The sequence below is a fragment of the Pholis gunnellus genome (assembly GCF_910591455.1).
Source record: "Pholis gunnellus genome assembly, chromosome: 3".
NCBI lineage: Eukaryota > Metazoa > Chordata > Actinopteri > Perciformes > Pholidae > Pholis > Pholis gunnellus.
This window is the reverse complement of record NC_136529.1, coordinates 22,766,784-22,785,032: the sequence shown is the minus strand read 5'-3', so window position 1 is coordinate 22,785,032 and position 18,249 is coordinate 22,766,784. Positions and strand designations below refer to the sequence as shown.

Below are 18,249 nucleotides of genomic sequence, written 5' to 3'. Positions count from 1 at the left end.
GTGGTGTAATTCTGGGGACTTTACAACTCTCGCTCCCAGCCACGCTCTCACCTGTTGGAGAAGCAACAGAGACTCAAAATGTGTTCAGGCTTAGAGGTTTTCTTCTCTTGAATCTTGCAGCATCATGTGTTTTCTTGAGGTCTACAATCAATGGTTGCATTTCTAGCGAGTCAGCAGTAAGATAAGCACGGCTGTCTGCTAGAGCAGGTTACACCAGGTACCATCAGGGGGAGCCACTGCACCTCTGTACAGGTGTCTAAAACCCAATCCTTTAAAAATACATATTACAATTTAAAATGAAAAGAATAGTGGAACAATATTTCGATTTTTCTGATAAAAATAAGCTTTTATCAGCATAGCAACAGCTTCACTAAAAGCACTATTAATCCCATGTTTAACACTGTATAAAGCCATATTAATAAAAACGCATTTAGCCGGTTTTATAGAACATTTATAGAATATCAAGAGATTGCACCTTAAGGCAATCTGAAAGTGAGTGAGTAATGCTCTAACATTAGCTCTCAGATACAATTAGCCACCAATTAATTTGCGAAGAGAAGGAAATGAGACAGGATAAGTAACATTAATAATGTATGGACAGAAACAGAGGGAGAGAAACCTAAACCCTCAGTGTTTTATGTCTCAATAGCTCAACAGCTACTGCTGCTACAAAAGAGAGGAGGGGGCCGGAGGAATAGAGCCAGAAGCAAAGTGAGGCGAGGAAGTAAAATGCGACGTTCAGCAGAGTTTCTTTTGTCCTGCTGTCATAAATATCAAGGTTTACATGAAACTCACTTTGCATGGAACTGTGCTCTTACATATCAGAGCAGATAGGATAGTTCTCCTGAGAAGCAAACTGTTGCCTAACATCAAATAAGGCCCCGTAAAGAGAAATGCTGCCTTCACTCGACTGTAGCTAAGTGAGCAATGTTTCACGTGCGCTTTTCCTCCACATAATGGAGGTTCATTACGGACAAAGCCTCTTCCCTAATGCCCAATAGAGACTTGACATCCAAAAATAGCGATTGCGTTTTCTGCCAAAAGCCTCTCACTCAACGCTGCTCACAAATCACTGCCATAAACAAGCGCCTTGCCAGTCGAGTAAATCATAAAACGACTCCATTCAACCCTCAAATCTAGGCGGAAGGCCTCGAGGGCTGAAGCAAAATTATCCGTCCGGAGGCTGCTTCTGCCAGCGTCACATCTTTCCAAAGGAAACATTCAGCCATCAGTTAGTCTGAGCGGCTGTCTCAAAGCTCTGCTCACAAGGGACCAGCTTTTTGCTTATTGTGGGGGGGGGGGGGGGGGGGCAGTATGACATAGTGTGTTGTTTTCCTCACTCAAACAACATTAAGAATGAGGCTCTGCTTTTGTTTTGAAGACATACTTGAACCACTTGTTTACGTTGGCTGGAACTGAACCAGCGACCGCTGTTTGCTCCTGTACGTGTGAAAACCCCCAGCATGCTTGACCTCCCTCTGACAGACAAGTAGGGGCCTTTCACACAAACAAATGGCAGAGTTACGACCGCTGCGCACACAAAGAAGCTCATCACATGAATCCTGTTACACAAAACCGAAGCCCGCGATAATCAGATTTGAGGTCAATCTAATATACTTGAGAAGGACCTTCACCTGGGAATGTACACGGCAGCGCCAAGTCTGGAACAAGCCAGGCCGAGCAGTAAACCCGCCGAGGGAAGCCGTCAAGAGGAGACAGGCGGAGACATTTGGTATTCATTTGCGTGGTCCCCAGGCAGCAGGAGCCAAAAGGCTGCCGTGCTTCTGAAGAATTGGCTTTGTCCAGCGAGCAAAAACATTTGCTTGGATGCTCGGTGCTATCCTTCTCACTCACTAAAATAAGTCTCTTTAGAAAAAAACAATGACTTCAGTGCTCTGGGTTAAGTAGCGTTTCATTTGTGCTACTACAACCGACATAATACAGTCATTTAAAGCGCTACAATGTAACTTTTGAAGAAAGAAATGTCTCATTCTTCCTCTTACAAATGAAAAGTTTAATTAATTAGTAATAAAATACACCTTTGTTGACTTCAACACACAGCGTTACTTGGTCTGGTATGACCAGTAGCTAATGTTGGCAAACGTAAGCAAGTAACTAAGTCAGTTTGTTGACTTAATGACTACGTACTTCTCTATAGGACAACACACACCTGAGGCAACTAAACGAAACGCGTCAGTGTCCTGTAACCCACCATTCAACACATCCTGACTACTGCACCTTCGCAACGTCTTCGGCCTGTGTGGGTCTGGTGTGTACGTGAAATAATGTGACACTTTAAGCATTTACCATCGTCCTGTCTATTGTTCAGCAAAGGTTACACATCCTGTGACGCCTCGGCCTTGGTCAATGTATCCAGTTCGTAAAAAGCTTTTAGGTCTTTCTGTGAAAAAGATCCGACAGCAGCTGTTGCTATTTGTTTGGCCGAAACAGGAAATTAATTTAGTAGCAAGCCAGCAGCAATAGTTATAAAAGCTACACTGAAACTATATAAAGAGAAAAGACAGAATGGCATCACAATATGAGCCACACATTTCGGATGAGGTCTCTGCAAAGAGCAAACAAAAACTTAAGTATCGCTTTTGAGACAAGGACCAATCAACAACAGCAACAGGTCGCCCTCTAACCACTACTGAGTCTAACCAATAACACACCTGAGAGGATCAGCGGTCCTACCGGTTGAAGTTAAGTGCTTACTGCGCGAACATCTGGTGTACAGATGTGTGCGGAGGTACAGTCAGGTACAGGCCTACAATAACAACACGAGACGGCATCACATTCCAGGGAGATGTGGCGGGACAGTGAAGAATCAGATAAAACAGGGAGTCACAGGGAGCGGCATCAAAGGAGGGATCAGAGGAGATGCGAGTACGAGAGATATGAACGCAAGGCGATCGTCGAACACGTGTTGCCTGAGCTCGTCTGTGTGTGTGTGTGTGTGTGTGTGTGTGTGTGTGTGTGTGTGTGAGGGACGGGCTCTGGGACGGCGGTGTAGATACCACTGTGGGAGCCATGTTGATTAAAACATGAGCCGTGCGATGAGAGCGAGCCGCCCCTGTGCAGCGCGCATCACACGAATGCAAATCAGCGAGGAGTTTAATATTCAAGTCCGACGGGGCTTAAACACTGAGGCCTGCAAGGTAGGTCCAATCCTACCGTGAACTGCACCGCTCTCCTTCTTCGGCTTAGAAGTCATACATAGTGGATCACAACATAGCTGAGCTAAATTCCTACAGGCAACAGTTTTATAACCAGTTTTCTCATCCCTTGACAAACACGACGCCTCCCAGCTCTTAAAGAGATTCACTCTCTCTCTGCCGTCAGCTTTTATCTGGCCCAAGAGTGCCAGGAACCGGCTGCTGTTGTCGACAGCATTTACATAACAGATATATTCATGACTTACAGTAAAGCACGTCTTAAACAGTAGATGCGCCTGCATCAGCCTCATATCTGTTGCAAGCGGCAAGGGAGGCGCAATGTGATTTTGTTGGTCTCGTTCGACGGCCAATAAAAAGCAGCAGCCCAGATGTAAAAGAGCAGCTGAAACAACGCCGCCGACGGCCCTCTGCGGACAGGTGAGGCCGGCAGCCCTCATGTTCCCTGTTGGTGTTGACACAGCTGCTGCTGTTGTGAACATACACATGGTAACCAAATCAAGGGTTACAACTATGTGGCCGGGGGGGAGTCAACCCGGGGCCAGTAGCGTCGCAGACTGCGTCGCATTTGAAACGTCCGCGTCAAACAGTCGCCTCTCACAATGCACTCCGACGGCGAGCCGGGACGAGGCTTCTGAACCTCGCTCTGCAGCGTGACTTGATTTGCAATGCTGAGGAAGAGGAATTGAAATGTCAACATCCAAATGGTTTTAACCTTAAGAAAAAAGAAAGGTATAGGATACGGGTTTCTGCGTGATAAAGACATCGGTGACGGTCAGACATGCAGCTGATTCCGTGCGGAGGATTTACTGAAGTACCTCCACCTGACCAACCCCGGCCAAAGGACTGCGGATGGGCTTATGGGAGGTCAGGTGACCCCCATCCCCTACCCCCCACACTGTTATGATCTCCTCTTGTGCTCTCTGTGTCCATGAAATACTGATTTATAACACGCTTATCGGCACGCAGCAGGGCAGCTTATAGCTCCGACCGACCAATCGCGGGGCTCACCGTTTCTCCTCCATGGCCTTGGCGCTCACCTTTGCACGTTTGACACAGCCGCTGCGGATGAAACAAAGCAATCCTGGTGATTGCTATCCACCTGGATTCTGCTAAACTGAGGTGGGGGGTTGGGGGGTGGTAATAAAGAAAGGAATGCGGAGCTAACGTCCGAGGGGATTATTCCTAAGCATTTTCCCTTTGCGCTGCAACACCTGGAGGGGATTTCTGTACGTATTCCAATGTTGTTGTTTTTACGTTACACCGTAGCTGTAATCCGCCTTGTTTGGTTTAGGAGGGAGTTCAAGGCTGCTTGTGATGTGCAGCCACAGCCTTACACTTACATCCATCACTATAACCGCCTGATCTGATTCTTTTGTGCTTTTTTTGTGTGTTCTTTGTGACAGAAGAAATGTGGCTGAGTTCTCTCTCTTATCCACTAAATGAGAGCACTGCTGCTCTGGTGTTTTCCAACATTAGATAAGGTCTGGGATTTGATTCCCTGAGCTCACACACTAAGCACCAAAGGCGCTTTGGATGAGGCCAAAAGCATATTTTCTTTTTAAACGCATGCAAATGTAAAAGCAAAAGGGTTTGCTGAAATGTTCAGGATCCAGATCAGGGGGTGAGTGCGCGACTTTTCACACACCCCACTAAATCTGCATGCTTGCCAGTCAACTAGCCTACTACTGAACCAGATGCTCAAACCGTGTCAGTCCGTGTCTTAATTAAGGGCACCATAAAAGGAGCAGTGTCACCTTGGTGTAACAAAAATGGCAAAAGAATTGTGTTTGCACCAAACTGGGCCAAAGTCTGTGGTGTTTGACTGAATGGCAACACTCAATAGTAGCTTGAAAACCACAGGGAGTGCATAGTTAAATAGTGGGGTGTGTGTGGCTCAGCGGGGAGAGCTGGTTGTCCTTAAACCCTGGGGTCGGTAGTTTGTTTACCTTGAGCGAGACCCTCACCAGCTACTTTACACGGTTCCTAATGCATAGAATCAATGCAGTGGTGACATTGCACCTATGTAGACTACCTGTATGGGCCTGTAGTAAAGTTTAAAATGAAGTAGAGTGCCACCAATTTTTTTGCCACAGCAAACAGAGAGGGGAGAAAACACCCACATGTGTTAAAATCCCCCTGAACAAGACGACACCGCCGCCCCGAGCACGAATGTTCACCTATGCGATAAAACAGATTCTCCAAACCTCCTTCTGCACATCGCCTTTAGTGATCGGCAATTGCAAACTACACAACAACCCCAACAAATGGGAACGATCAGCGGCCTCGGAAATACTTGGCAGCAAAGTGGAAAAACATCTTCTGAAAACAGAGAGGTGTTTCCCCAGGTACACCAAGGGGCGGGCTGGCTGTGAATCACCCTGAAGGCACCAACTGACCCCCCCCCCAACACACACACACACACACACACACACACACACACACAACACATTTGAGTTTTTTTAGATCCAGACAGACATCCTAGTTAAGGAATCTGTTAGGGTTTACGGCTGCTGCACGACAACGAGCAGTGTTCATAAATGAAATCAATAAGGCCCAGCAGACAGCAGACAGCAGTGGCTGCTTCTGCCTATTTGGCTCCACAACAATGCAGTAAGAGGGAGAAGTTGTGTCTCTCCCCCCCCCCCCCCCAAAAAAAAGAAGCATGACACAGATTGCTAGTCCTTTCAAGCTCCCCATTTGAATTCACGCAGATTCTGCTGCTGCAATCGCGGCATTTCCTGCCTTTTCAATCCACGGTGCCCGACAAACAATGTGTTCTTTCCGTTTCCAGGCGCTGGGACAGAGCGCGAGCGCAAAAACGAAAAGACACACGTTGGATTCTTATTGCATACAGTCCTCGCATTCAATTTACGGGCGTGTTATTAAGCGCAGCGTGGAAAGCATGTACAGCATGCGTGTTCCCACATTCAGAGCCCGGCGTCTGGGGCTGCAGCCATCCTGCGTCTGCATAGTCGTTGCAGACGGCAGCGCCGGCTGATAATTAAACACACCGGGCTAATTAATGGCAGCAATAACATATCGCAGGTGTGTCACTGACTGACACGATGCCAAAACACGGTTGTTGTTTTTTTCACCTTACGATACATGCGTGTCCAAATTGTAATAACAATATTTTATAAAATAACGTCTTGTAATCTCCTATATAGGCCAAGCTTCTTTTTTTTTTACAGAGAATATAGGCTGTGTTGACGGCTATTCATAAATACGCCCAAACCGGATTAGAAGGACATCTTGGAGCTGAACCCCCCTTCTTACCAGAGAGCATGACCGATGCCTTCGGAGGTCTCCATGGTCCTCTGTAGCAAAACCAAGCCGAGAAAAATCATTCCTGCATGTGACCACGGGACAAAACCCCCCCCCCTCACAGAAGAGAGCTTCAATTAATTAAACGTGCGCTACTTTGTGATATACGAGGGGGGGACAGCCCGTCGTTCATGGTGGCTTCGTATCCCAATTGTAATTCACCAGCAGCCTCGCGACCTCCGCGGCGTCGGAGCCCTGCGCATCTCAGCAGACCTGCTTTTGAGAGGAGAAGAAAGGTTTCCCTTCTGCACCGGATGACAAACCCTCCTATTTTACACAGCCAGCCGACTCAACACTGTCACAGCAACGACGCCCCTCCCAGATGTAACTTGCCTCCAGTGCGAGCGCCCCTTAATCCTGTCATACAAATGTTGTTATCCAGTTGTTATCCATAGGCACGCGCTCAATGACGTTGAATGAAAAAAAAGAGGGGAAAGATAACGTTGAAATGGTGTGTGTGTGTGTGTATGTGTGTGTAGTGCTTGAGCGTTCCTTCTCCCTAAGAGTAGTGTATATATATATATATATAAATTAAAATGTCTATATTTATATCATTTCACATACTATATATTACATATTATTTATTGTAATATATATATATATATATATTACATATTTATTATGTATACATCTTAATAATATGTAATATATTACGTTGTTTATTGATTAAAGTCTTAATGTGCGCTGACATAAATATAGAAATTGAAATGCATATATTTTAAAAATACATCACAGAAACAAAGACGTTTAGTGCTTAATTCTCTGACAAAATTAGAATCATTTTCAGGTCGAAAGCCTGTTTAGAAGAACACTGATGCATTGCAAATGTCAAAGCTTCATAACAAGCTGCTGTAAATCAGCTAAACAGTTTCTGAGGGCGTTAGAGATGCTTTCACTTCAAACACAGACATTGATGGACCACAGATCGAAGTCTCTCAAGCAATATAAAATGATAGGCCAGGCATTAGCTGTACTGAAACAATACCTAATATTAAAACCAATAACCCGACTAACAAGCTAACCACTCTGACTAAAAGCAAAGCAGCAAGAACATCTCATTACCTTCAGAGTGCTAAAGACAGGAAACGCTTGTTTAAATTCTCTAAATAGGTTTTAATTCAAGGTCCAAATAGCTTTTTAAAGAAGTATTACCTCATCCCAAACATTTCAAAAGCTGCACCATTACTTGAGAAAACCAAGATGACAAAAATAAATGTGATATGAAGAGTGCATAAACTTTCACATGAATAAAGTCATTGAGTTACTCCATAAACATCCCAATAGAAAGGGGGCCGGGATCATACTTTAACCACGACACAATTTAAACTAAATCAAATCAAAAGGTTTAGAATAAATTACTAATCATTGTAGTCGAGAACAGAGATGGAGGGACGTGTTTAAGACAATTCTATCATCCTAATAAATGCATAACCTCGTCATCTGTAAAATGACTTTTGGCTCCACCACCAGTCATATTTGATGCTATCATTTTGGAAAACACATTATACAAAGGATATACTAAAGATAAGATAATCCTTTATAAGAAGTACTCTTATCTCAGTATTGTTACGTTTCACCATATTCCAGATGTTGAATCTGCCAATCAAAACCATCCGATGTCTTATTGAGCGCAAAAGCATCTGCCGCAGCCCAACAATGATGATGAACGTGAAAAAGATTCGGAGGAGTATTTTCTTTCATTTGAATATCTTTTACTTATTTTACTGAGCAGTATGACAGATGAATTTAATGAATTGTTTTACATGATTGCTGGTTGTAAACTGTTCATTTGTTTTTCAATGTGACAACAAAATAGTATAGCTTTACTGCACACGACGGTGGTAAATCTAAAAAATCAATACAAACAAAATATTAAACTGATCTCAATATATCAAACAAATTAAATAATTGCTGAAGTATTGACTCCCGACAAGTCAGAGTAGAGGATATTCTATAGTACTCTTCTCCATTAGTGCTTTTCAGTGCTTTTGTTGTAGATATGCTAGACTAGTTATATTCTACACATTGTGGGTTTAATACATTGTGTTCCCCTCTAATAATTAAGCTTAAAGTAAACATTTTTTTATTATTTTGGTCAATTTGTAGAGATTTATTTTCCAGTTTATTGTCGTTTCTTTTCATCCACCGAGATTAAATTTAAAAATCCACAGGGTGGTAAATAAAATGTCACTGTATCCTGTGCAATGAGAGTATTGTATTCAGGGCATATTTCACACACTCATCTTTTCAAGTCCTATAACAGCATTTGCTGGTATACCCAAACATGTTGTGCCAGTGTTACACATTTTGATGAATCACTAGAAGTGTTGCTAAATGTAACCAAAACACAACAAAAGAAGAAAACTGATGTATCGATCACAATATAATTTATTATTTAAAAAAAGAAAAGAAAAAGGAGTACAAGATGCACACATAACTTACTTTGTCCAAAAGACTTATGGTACACATGACAACACTGTTGAAACAGTGTCCAATGTTGCTGGTGAAAAAAATGAGAGGGTTCACTGTAAGGAATGTCAGCTTCATTTTTGGGCTAAGAGACAAAATTTGGAAGTTAAACGACTATTCAAAGGTGTAATAACGGTGAGGGTCATCGATTCCTCAGGTAAGAGTGTGAATTAACCAACGGCACACTTACCACGCGGAGCGCTAAAGGATTTCAGCTCTATCCGTCACACCGACCCCAAATCTGACATAACAGTCGTGAAGAAAAAGCCCGACAACAACAGAACAGACATCTGAGAAGAAACACGGCTGGATTATAGCGTCACAGCTCCTGGAATGCATTTGGTGATCCTTCAAATAATCAAATCATACTATTACAGTCCGGAGGTAATTCTGTAAAATGTCATCTCTATATATATATATATATATATATATATATATATATAAGTTGCACCAGAGAATCGGTGGTCTCCACTGTGGTTACAGATCTTCTTGCTGAAGTTAAAGTCCCTGCAGCGCTTGGCAGTTAGTACAGACGCTCACCATCCTCTTGACCAAGAAATCACACGTTGACGCCCGCTCTAGTATGATCGGGTCTACGTTAGATAAGGGCTCTTTGGGGGGGCAGTCCCTGGCACACGGCGTACTCCTCCAGGCCCAGAAGCAGGCTGACCACTTTAGTCACAGAGGTGAGGCGTGCCGGGTACTGGTCGTACAGCGGGTGGGTGGGGAGCAGCGGCTGCTTTTGGACGGTGACCTGGTAGCAGAAGCCCGGGTCGATCAGCACTATGGTGTCGCTCAGGCTGGACTGTTTAGAGCACTGGATGAGCTGCAGCTGCGGGCCCTCCACCATGATGGAGTACCAGAGCATCGGCATTGCAGAGGAGCGCAAAGACTGGAGCAGTTTCATCAGCTGGTTTTCTATGTCTGCACCGCTCCCAGACGGGGTGCCAGCAGCCAAGCTGAAGATCTGTGTGATCTGCAGAGAGCAACAGAGGGCATTATTATGTGGAGAGATATACAGGACTGTCTCAGAAAATTAGAATATTGTGATAATCCCCATACGTGTGATTTAGTTTACTGAACCAAGCTGAGTGTTTTTCAAGGCTCAGGAAACCCTTGCAGGTGTTTCGAGTTAATTAGACGATTCAAGTGATTAGTTGAATACCCTACTAGTATACTTTTTCATGATATTCTAATATTTAGAGATAGGATATTTGAGTTTTCTTAAGCTGTAAGCCATAATCAGTAATATTAAAAGAATAAAAGGCTTGCAATATTTCAGTTGATTTGTAATGAATCCAGAATGCATGACATTTTTGTTTTTTTAATTGCATTACACAAAATAAAGAACTTTATCACAATATTCTAATTTTCTGAGACAGTCCTGTATGTATAGATTCCTACGACTAATGTGAAAAATCTAAGCAGGACAATTACCATGGGCAACTCCTCCTCATCTTCTTCTTCTTCTTCCTCCTCCTCCTCTTCTTCCTCCTCCTCCTCTTCCTCTTCTTCCTCTTCTTCATCCTCGTCGTCGTCAGCATCATCCTCCATTTCTTCAATATGCTTCCGACTGTCTCTGGCTGCATGTAATTTCATTGCATCCCATCTGATTCGCTGGTCCTGAATTGATAAAGAGTGAGAGCTCAATTATTAACTACCGCTGCCGAGAGGGAAAACTCAGTAATTTGTGTGCAATTAAAAAAAAATCAAATAAAGTTGAATCTCAGCTGCATTGATTACAAAAGTATCTATTAGTTATTATTTTATATTAGATCATGGGACAGTTCTACACCCCTAATAAAAAGCCAATGGTGCTACATTTTACAGCGGAAGTATTCTCACCTCCACTGTATAAATACCGCTGGCTCATAAGCTTACACACTGCGATAAATCCCACATAAAAAAGGTTCAAATGTTGTGTAAGAGGTGTTGATTCAACTGTACGATCATTTAGGAGGCTGTAGTGGGGTGCTTTTTAAAATTGTACTGCATTATACAGACATTTATTTATTATGTGTCTATCTTTATAATGGGATGCGCTAAATATTGGAGACACCTCTTAGTATGAGAAAGCACAACGCAACAGCATCAGAAACCACAGCCTTCAAAATAACCATAAAGTTGGATCAACTCCTCTGAACTGAAAAAATGAACACTATCAGCTTCACAAAAGTAAAATGAGTGTATTGGCAGAAGTTTGTAAATGTGCGACAACCTGACGTTAACATACATTTTTAAAAGACGTTAGCGTGGATAATGTTAGCTACATCTTAGGTTACTCACCTGGACAACCTATAGAACACTATCTGTTTATTTATGAATAAATAAGCTTGTCATCTCAGCAGCTATGGTGGTAACAGAACATCAGAAACACTATTGTCATTTTCTCCAAACAGCCTCATCAGACAAATACTAGAAGCAGAACTTGTGCACCGTCAGTATTTGCAATAGAACCAGGATTATATGAAACCTAACTCAGCCTTTGCCTGCACGCGCTATACCAAACGGCATAAACGCGGCAGTTTGTGGGAAGCAGTGGAAACATGTGGCTCTCAAACCCAGCTGACAAACCAGTGGATCGGATATTACAAACGTTCACACCTGCGGGAGGTTGATTTCGAATTGTAGTGGAGATCCAGAAGTTTCCAAAGATACCAAATATGTCACAACACATCTACACCACGGAGTGTTTCTATTTGATGGGCTGGTGCAGCCCCACCTCTTCCTCTCTTCATGCCTCCTGTCTCTATCTACGATCTACGTTGTCAACCTGCGCAATTAAGGCTAAAAGTGTCCCACCAAAAGAACACGATACCTTCACATTGACATGCCCACGAGAGAGCAGAGGACAGGGGGAGAAGGACCGGGTACAACTTGAGACAAGACAACGGAAATCCATCCACACAAGCACACTGTGTTCCTTTCAAGGTTGATGAATGTTTTTGGTACAGAGGTACGGATTGCAATTACCATGGACTGGTAAAAAAAAAAAAAAAAAACCCTGGTCAAACAGAGTTGGAAGCGGGCCTGGATTCATCCCACTGAGCCACAGGACAGAGAACAGCAAGAGAAGAGAAAACATAAGGAAATGGACAAGGTGCCAAAAGCATTGGCGAAGGAAAGTGTAAACAGGAAGCCACGGTGACTCACATGATCAGTCCAGTTTGGTGCAATTGAGCATTTGAAAAACCACCAGATGGAAAAGTGCAACGACAGACACAATAATTCGGCCTGATGGAGGAAAATATGTAGATTATTACGAGAACAAAAAAGGAGGAAGAATGTAAACCTACTAGTTCAGAGTTGTTGTGGTTGCCGCTGATGTGAGGAAGTTGGTCAGAAAGCCCGTTATTCAGTATGAAATCCATTGGATTCAACTGCTGAAAGAAGAGACGTTGACATTGTGTTTGGTGAGATCAGCGTGACGTAAAAAAAACACGTAGATAATAATAATAATCCATTATCAAACCTGCGAAGATGATGGGTGGTTCTTTATATCCAGTTCATAGGCATATTTGCTACCACTGGCTGACGCAGTGCTCCAGTTAATCTACAGCAGAGAAAAATAAGCAACGTAAGACGAAGAACTAAACAAATGATTCTTTAACGTTGAGGTTTTAGCTGCAGGAGAATGCAACTATGTTAAAAAATTGTTTTTATTTTATCACCGAAGGCATTGAGAACTCACTGCTTTTAAGTTACAGTCATCGTCTTCATTGTCGGTGAAGTCCAAGCCGTATTGTGATCCTCTATTCTTCTTAAAACATGACTTCCGGCTGTACGTGTAGTGAGGTCTCGGCCGGCCCGGCAGCAGTTGGCCATCTGGCCCGTGGTCTCCTTGTCCCATTTGGTAAGGCAGCAAGTGTCTCTGCCAAACGTTGCAGGAGATATTTAAAAACCAACACTGTTACGTCCTTGCTGCAAGGAACAACACATTCGCTAAGACAAAATAAAGCCCCACCATTGCCTGTCTCTGACACTGGCGTAGTCGACACTTCTGCCTCTTCTTGTTGCTGCCTCCAAACTTGGGTTTGTCTACACAGAAATCACAAGTGCCGCAGTCTTTCCTGCAGAGACAGGCTTTACATTCTCCACAGGACCGTCGCTTCCGCTTCTTATGCCACTTAATAATAAAGAACATTATTAAAGAACAAGAGACATTGTTTTTAATGCAATTATTTCCAACACTGCCGGTAGCAAAAGGATGTTAACAGAAGATATTAACACACACACACACACAACCCTGGCGAACCCTAACGATCAAATCGCTACATACTGTTTTCTAATGAGACAGGCAATGTGTTTCCGTACACCTGGTTTTTATACCCATTTTTTATTTGCATATTAAAAATAAACACCAGAAATTCAGAGAATAAAAATGTCGATATAAGTGCACCGTAAACAGCCTTAATAAATAAACACTCATGTGTCCGCTCCACTGAACATCAGGTCTGTGAGGAGCGATGAGGAGGCTGTAACCTTCCTCAAATTAAAACAAGAGACATAACAACGCTAAACTTTCATCACATGGTTTTTAAATCATCATTTTAAGTTTGACGAGCGCTCTTTTAAAAATCATAGCAGTGGATGGAAACATTCATTTGCGTTTTGTTTTGCAGGTTTTCTGGAAATAATATGAACATTTGAGCTACATTTGGATGATACTTAGCAAGCGTACTACTGGCTCCCCTTCATAAAACGTATCATTCGTCTTTAACACCTATGACCATCCCGAGAATACAAACGGAGAGCAAAACACACTGCAGAAGTGGTTTGAGGAGTTTCTATCACAAAATAGATTTTTAGGCGATCACATCTTTGTGTTTTTGGGACAGTGGGTTTAAAAAAAAAAAAAACACTCACATCATCATCATCGTCAGTTGACATGTCATCGTCATCATCGATGTCCACGTCCACGTTGACTGAGAAGTTCTCCGTGTCGCTGCTTTTGAGACTCTGTGTCTGCGGGTGCTGTGAGAGTCAAACCGTCAGTCAGAGTGGGGGAAATATGTCGCAATAGTATTAAGTATTATAAATGGAGATTTGGTCTCGTATTACAAAAAAACGTACCTGCGAGTCTGCAAATTCACTCTGTAAAAATAAAAATAGAAGTTGTTAGAACTTACATTACAACCTAGATTGTGGAATATTTGGAATAACCGAACAAAGTCTGACTGCAAACGTAGATCTGATCTCTTTTAAATATGTACATATTAGTGGATTATTACCTGGAAACTCATGCTGTCATCATACATGTCAGGAATGTCATAAGTCTTCTGCGGCAGGAAGCCTCCACTTCCAGGGCCCTGGTGGAACATACAGGGGGAAAAAAAAAGTTACATAACGAACAATAAGCGTCCAAATAAACAGAAAAACCTGTTGTGCACCCGGCAGCTCACCTTGCGAATAGGACATATACATTTGCGTTTCCGACACAAGCGTTTCCTGGAATCTGGGCTCTGCAATCCATGCTTGCAGTTGGCACACTGCCCACAGTTCATTGTGTTGTGGCATCCCACGCACTGTCCACAGGGAATCCACTTCAGATGACATGAAGAAGAAAAAAAGAAAAGAAAAAGGAGATTTGTTTATTCAATTATACCCATGTCTCATTTGTATTTTCTGCACATTTTCATCAGTATTCTAATTCTGGAAACAACGGAGTGTTAGAAGAATATATGGTTTAAATAATGTGTTATTGATACGTTATGGACCATATGCTTAGGTTTTGGCTCGTTAACGGGGGTAAAATGCAGCTGATCAATGCTTTACCTTTCTGAAACGAACCATCGGATGCTCTTTTGACTTTGAGGCTGCTGGAATAAACAGAAATAAAGAAATTGGATGAGTGCCTCACCTCCTTCCTATTTCGAACGCTGACTTTCCCTCAGAATCATGACATCGCACACAAATAAAACTGACTTACCCCAACAGTTGGGACAGCAGGGCCTCTTCCTTTGTTTGTCATACCATGTGCCTGTGAAGGAAATTCCACATCTGGCACAGACCCTGCAGGGAAGCATGATAATGGTATTTGTAATGTAACTCAACACAAACAAACCATTTAGATTTTAAGTGTATTGAGAATTACATCAGCCGTTAAATGATGAATATGTGAACTTAAGTAATAATGGACTAACAGCGTGCTGTCCTCTGACCCAACCTCTCCGTTTATGGAGGGGAGCAGGAGCGCTCTGGACGATGAGGGAAGGGGAAGTTTAATTCTATCTTCAGCGGGTGGATCCTCACTGCGAGAGCCTTTGTTAGGAGTTCCTATTGTACTGTGCAAGGAGAGACTTGTCTGGTTGGACTGGAGGGTTCTGGGCACCAGACTGGGGGTGGGCATGTGGTGCGAGTCTGGAGTGTCGGCGCCCTCTCCTCTCTCCATCCAGCTGGACTCTGAGGATGAACGCTCACGGACTTTTCTCTAACGGATAAGACAGAGGGGGAGACTAACTGTAAAACACACGCAAACACACACACACACACACCTTAAATATTTTAAGTGATAAAAAAAGCCTTTACCTTTGCTCTGTGTCGTATTCTTACGGGTGGTGCTTCGCCGTCGTAAAACTTCCCTGACTTGTATTCAAAGGTTGACAAGTCAAGCTGTCCCTCCATCAATGAAATCAGCTCCACTCGGCTTCTCACTCGATCGCCCCGCGGACTGTTAAGAAAAAAATAAATGAAACTTCAAAGAGCTGGAGGACAACCACTAAAAACGACAACATCCTGTTGTCATTCAGTCACATGCTTCTGCTTCTATAATGACAAAACAACCCTTTTAAAAAAATGTATTAGGGCTGCAACTAACAATTATTGATTTATCTGCAGATTATTCTTTGGATTCATCAATGGTTTATTCTACGAAATTTAAAACGCTAATCAAAAGTTCCCAGAGCCAAAAGTGAGACCGTGAAAATTGACAATTCTAACCAGTTCACAAAGTAAATACATGATAAGATTGTTCTGCCCCATGAATTTAAAACAACTGTACATTGAGATTGTGTACATTTCTACATCTATTTACCTCAGGTAATACACATCCTTCTGTCCAATGCTGGAACCTGAGCGCCGGACAACTTCTTTGCGTTTCCAACCTTCTCCAAGTATTGGCCATTCATCCCATCCTTCATCAGGATGGGAGCGCTTACGGCGGGGCATTTGAAACCTGAATATTAATAGAGGAGATGGGAATTATAATTTTGTTATCATTCCATTTAATCAAAAAATATTGAATTCAGTCAGAAAATTATTACAGCATCTTAGCACATGTGCATCACCACCGCCAGCTCTATAGTGACAGAGGAAAGGCTGCTTGCACTTGGCCATACAATCAAGATAATGCTGTTGTTTATCAGACTACGGGACAAGATATAAGGGCAACCTACTGATAAACTTTTTTGAAGACCGTCTCGCCCGCCACACTCTCACTCCTTTCACTTTCTCCTGCCAGGCTCTCCTCCTCATAGTCATCCTCCTCAAGCGGCTCAAACCAGTCAACAGGAGGCTCAACACCAGCGGCCTTAGCCGCCTCGTCTGCTTCGTCTGGAGGCATCTTCACAAGATCTGAGCTGTGGGTTTCCTGTGTTTCGACCCTGTGTAAAGGTGCTAAAGGCTCCAGTGCTGGTGTTGGTGCTGCCTCTGAGGTGTCGCTGCTTTTCTTCCCTGTGCTTTGTCCCTCCACATCTTTTATCACAGGCGCTCTGACAGGGACCGGGGTCTCCAGTGGTTCTTTGTTCATTGCTGCTGCACCCGTTCAGGCTCCAAAGGTTCCGATTGTTTTCCTGATGGCAATTAAGATACCCTCTGCAGTCGCATCCCATTTAAAGGTGTGTGTGTGTGTGTTGTCACACTTGTCCGTGGATGCAGCCGCACTGACCCTTGGGCCACTAAGGTTTGGTTCATGCAGATGAGCTGTCAGGATGGTTGACAGCTGTTCAGTGAGTCATGACAGAACCTGTAAAAAAAATAAAATGTAAACATGCGGTGTGTGCTGTACAGTTTGTAACGCCAGCCTAAGTCGATGGGTATGTTACTGTCAGGTAACGTTAGCCTAATACAACGGGCTACTCAGACATCTGTTCTGTACCAGACGACAACGACTTGACGTGCAGACATTCACGTATGGTTATAGCACAACATGTCAACGTACAAACAAGGCGATCTAACTAAAGGAACGGAATGGCAGTTATGCCCCAATTTAGTTACACGCTAGCTCTCATATTCAGTTAACGAAATACTGCTTCCAACGTGAGCTAACGCTAGCACTGGGTTGTAACGTAAAAGCAAACACCACACAGCAAACACAACGTCAGAGACACAGGCTAATCTCAAATGCTAACAGTGCTGTTACTGCTGACAGTAGTACTCTGATATTTGGGGAGTATTTCTTAACGCGTAGTTTAGCGTACATACCACATAATAACGGCAGCTTGAGCAGAAACAATGAAACCGAAAGCGGGAGTAACGTTATCGCAGAAGAGTAACGCTCGAGTTAACATTAGCTACCGTTAGCTACTAACGTCAATATGCTGAAATTGTTCCTCTGATCGTTACCATTTATGAAACATTTGCGGTTATGAAGGCCAACAAAGCACACACACCTTGAGGGGTATATATCACCCAGATGTATGGGCACGCTGGTCACCACAGGCACTACTTTACGAGGTAGAGCTAACGTAGCTAGCTGGTCTTCCATGCAACTGACACTAGCGGAAACGGTTGTTGGATCAAAGAAGGTAGACACTACGAGATGTAAATCCGCTCTGACCCGGCCGACGGAGAGGACTATCAACACCGCATAGCACTGTTTACATAAAACAACTATATTTTACATGAACAAGTACAGTTACTCTTTTTTTCAATTTAACGCTAATTGACTTAAAGTCATAGAGCGACAAAAAGCTAAATTATCCACCATTACGTCTCTGCGACACGCAGGTGGGAATGATATATGAGTAACGTTAATCACTCTCATTTTAGCGTATTTCTTCACATCTAAAATAAATTACCATACATTGTTAACAACTGCAGACAGGCCCTTTTAGCTAAGGTATGTGTTAGCTACATCAGCTAGCAACATGGGCTAGATTTTCCATTAAATAAAGACCTGCCCAATCAACAGGCAAATGGGAGGTGTTTCTCTCATCCCGCTTCCATCCGCTTTGATAGCACGCTTCATTTGTCGTTATAGTGTGCTGCCTTCACTGGTCATTAGAAAGAGATGTGCGCGCGCTCTAGAACTGCACTTGAAGGCAACAGTGCTTTTTAAAAT

General features: G+C 43.1%; 1 protein-coding gene across 3 annotated transcripts; it reads right to left on the bottom strand.

The window, feature by feature from the left end:
* Window positions 1-8,816: 8,816 nt before the first annotated feature.
* mbd1b (methyl-CpG binding domain protein 1b) lies at window positions 8,817-17,680 on the bottom strand. 3 transcript variants are annotated; one of them, XM_079157088.1, is made up of 17 exons: window positions 17,579-17,680; window positions 16,364-16,932; window positions 16,003-16,143; window positions 15,498-15,639; window positions 15,113-15,399; window positions 14,899-14,981; window positions 14,745-14,788; window positions 14,372-14,512; window positions 14,201-14,278; window positions 14,043-14,063; window positions 13,836-13,943; window positions 12,934-13,095; window positions 12,661-12,840; window positions 12,442-12,522; window positions 12,266-12,352; window positions 10,407-10,592; window positions 8,817-9,945 (listed from the first exon to the last, which is right to left on the bottom strand). In XM_079157088.1, the coding sequence occupies exons 2-17, from the start codon at window positions 16,714-16,716 to the stop codon at window positions 9,568-9,570; spliced, it is 2,472 nt and encodes an 823-aa protein (XP_079013214.1). In that variant the 5' UTR covers window positions 16,717-16,932; window positions 17,579-17,680; the 3' UTR covers window positions 8,817-9,567. The 3 variants fall into 3 exon arrangements, with proteins under 3 accessions (XP_079013214.1, XP_079013216.1, XP_079013215.1); XM_079157090.1 differs by having other exon boundaries at window positions 12,266-12,349; XM_079157089.1 differs by having other exon boundaries at window positions 14,745-14,785.
* Window positions 17,681-18,249: the final 569 nt, after the last annotated feature.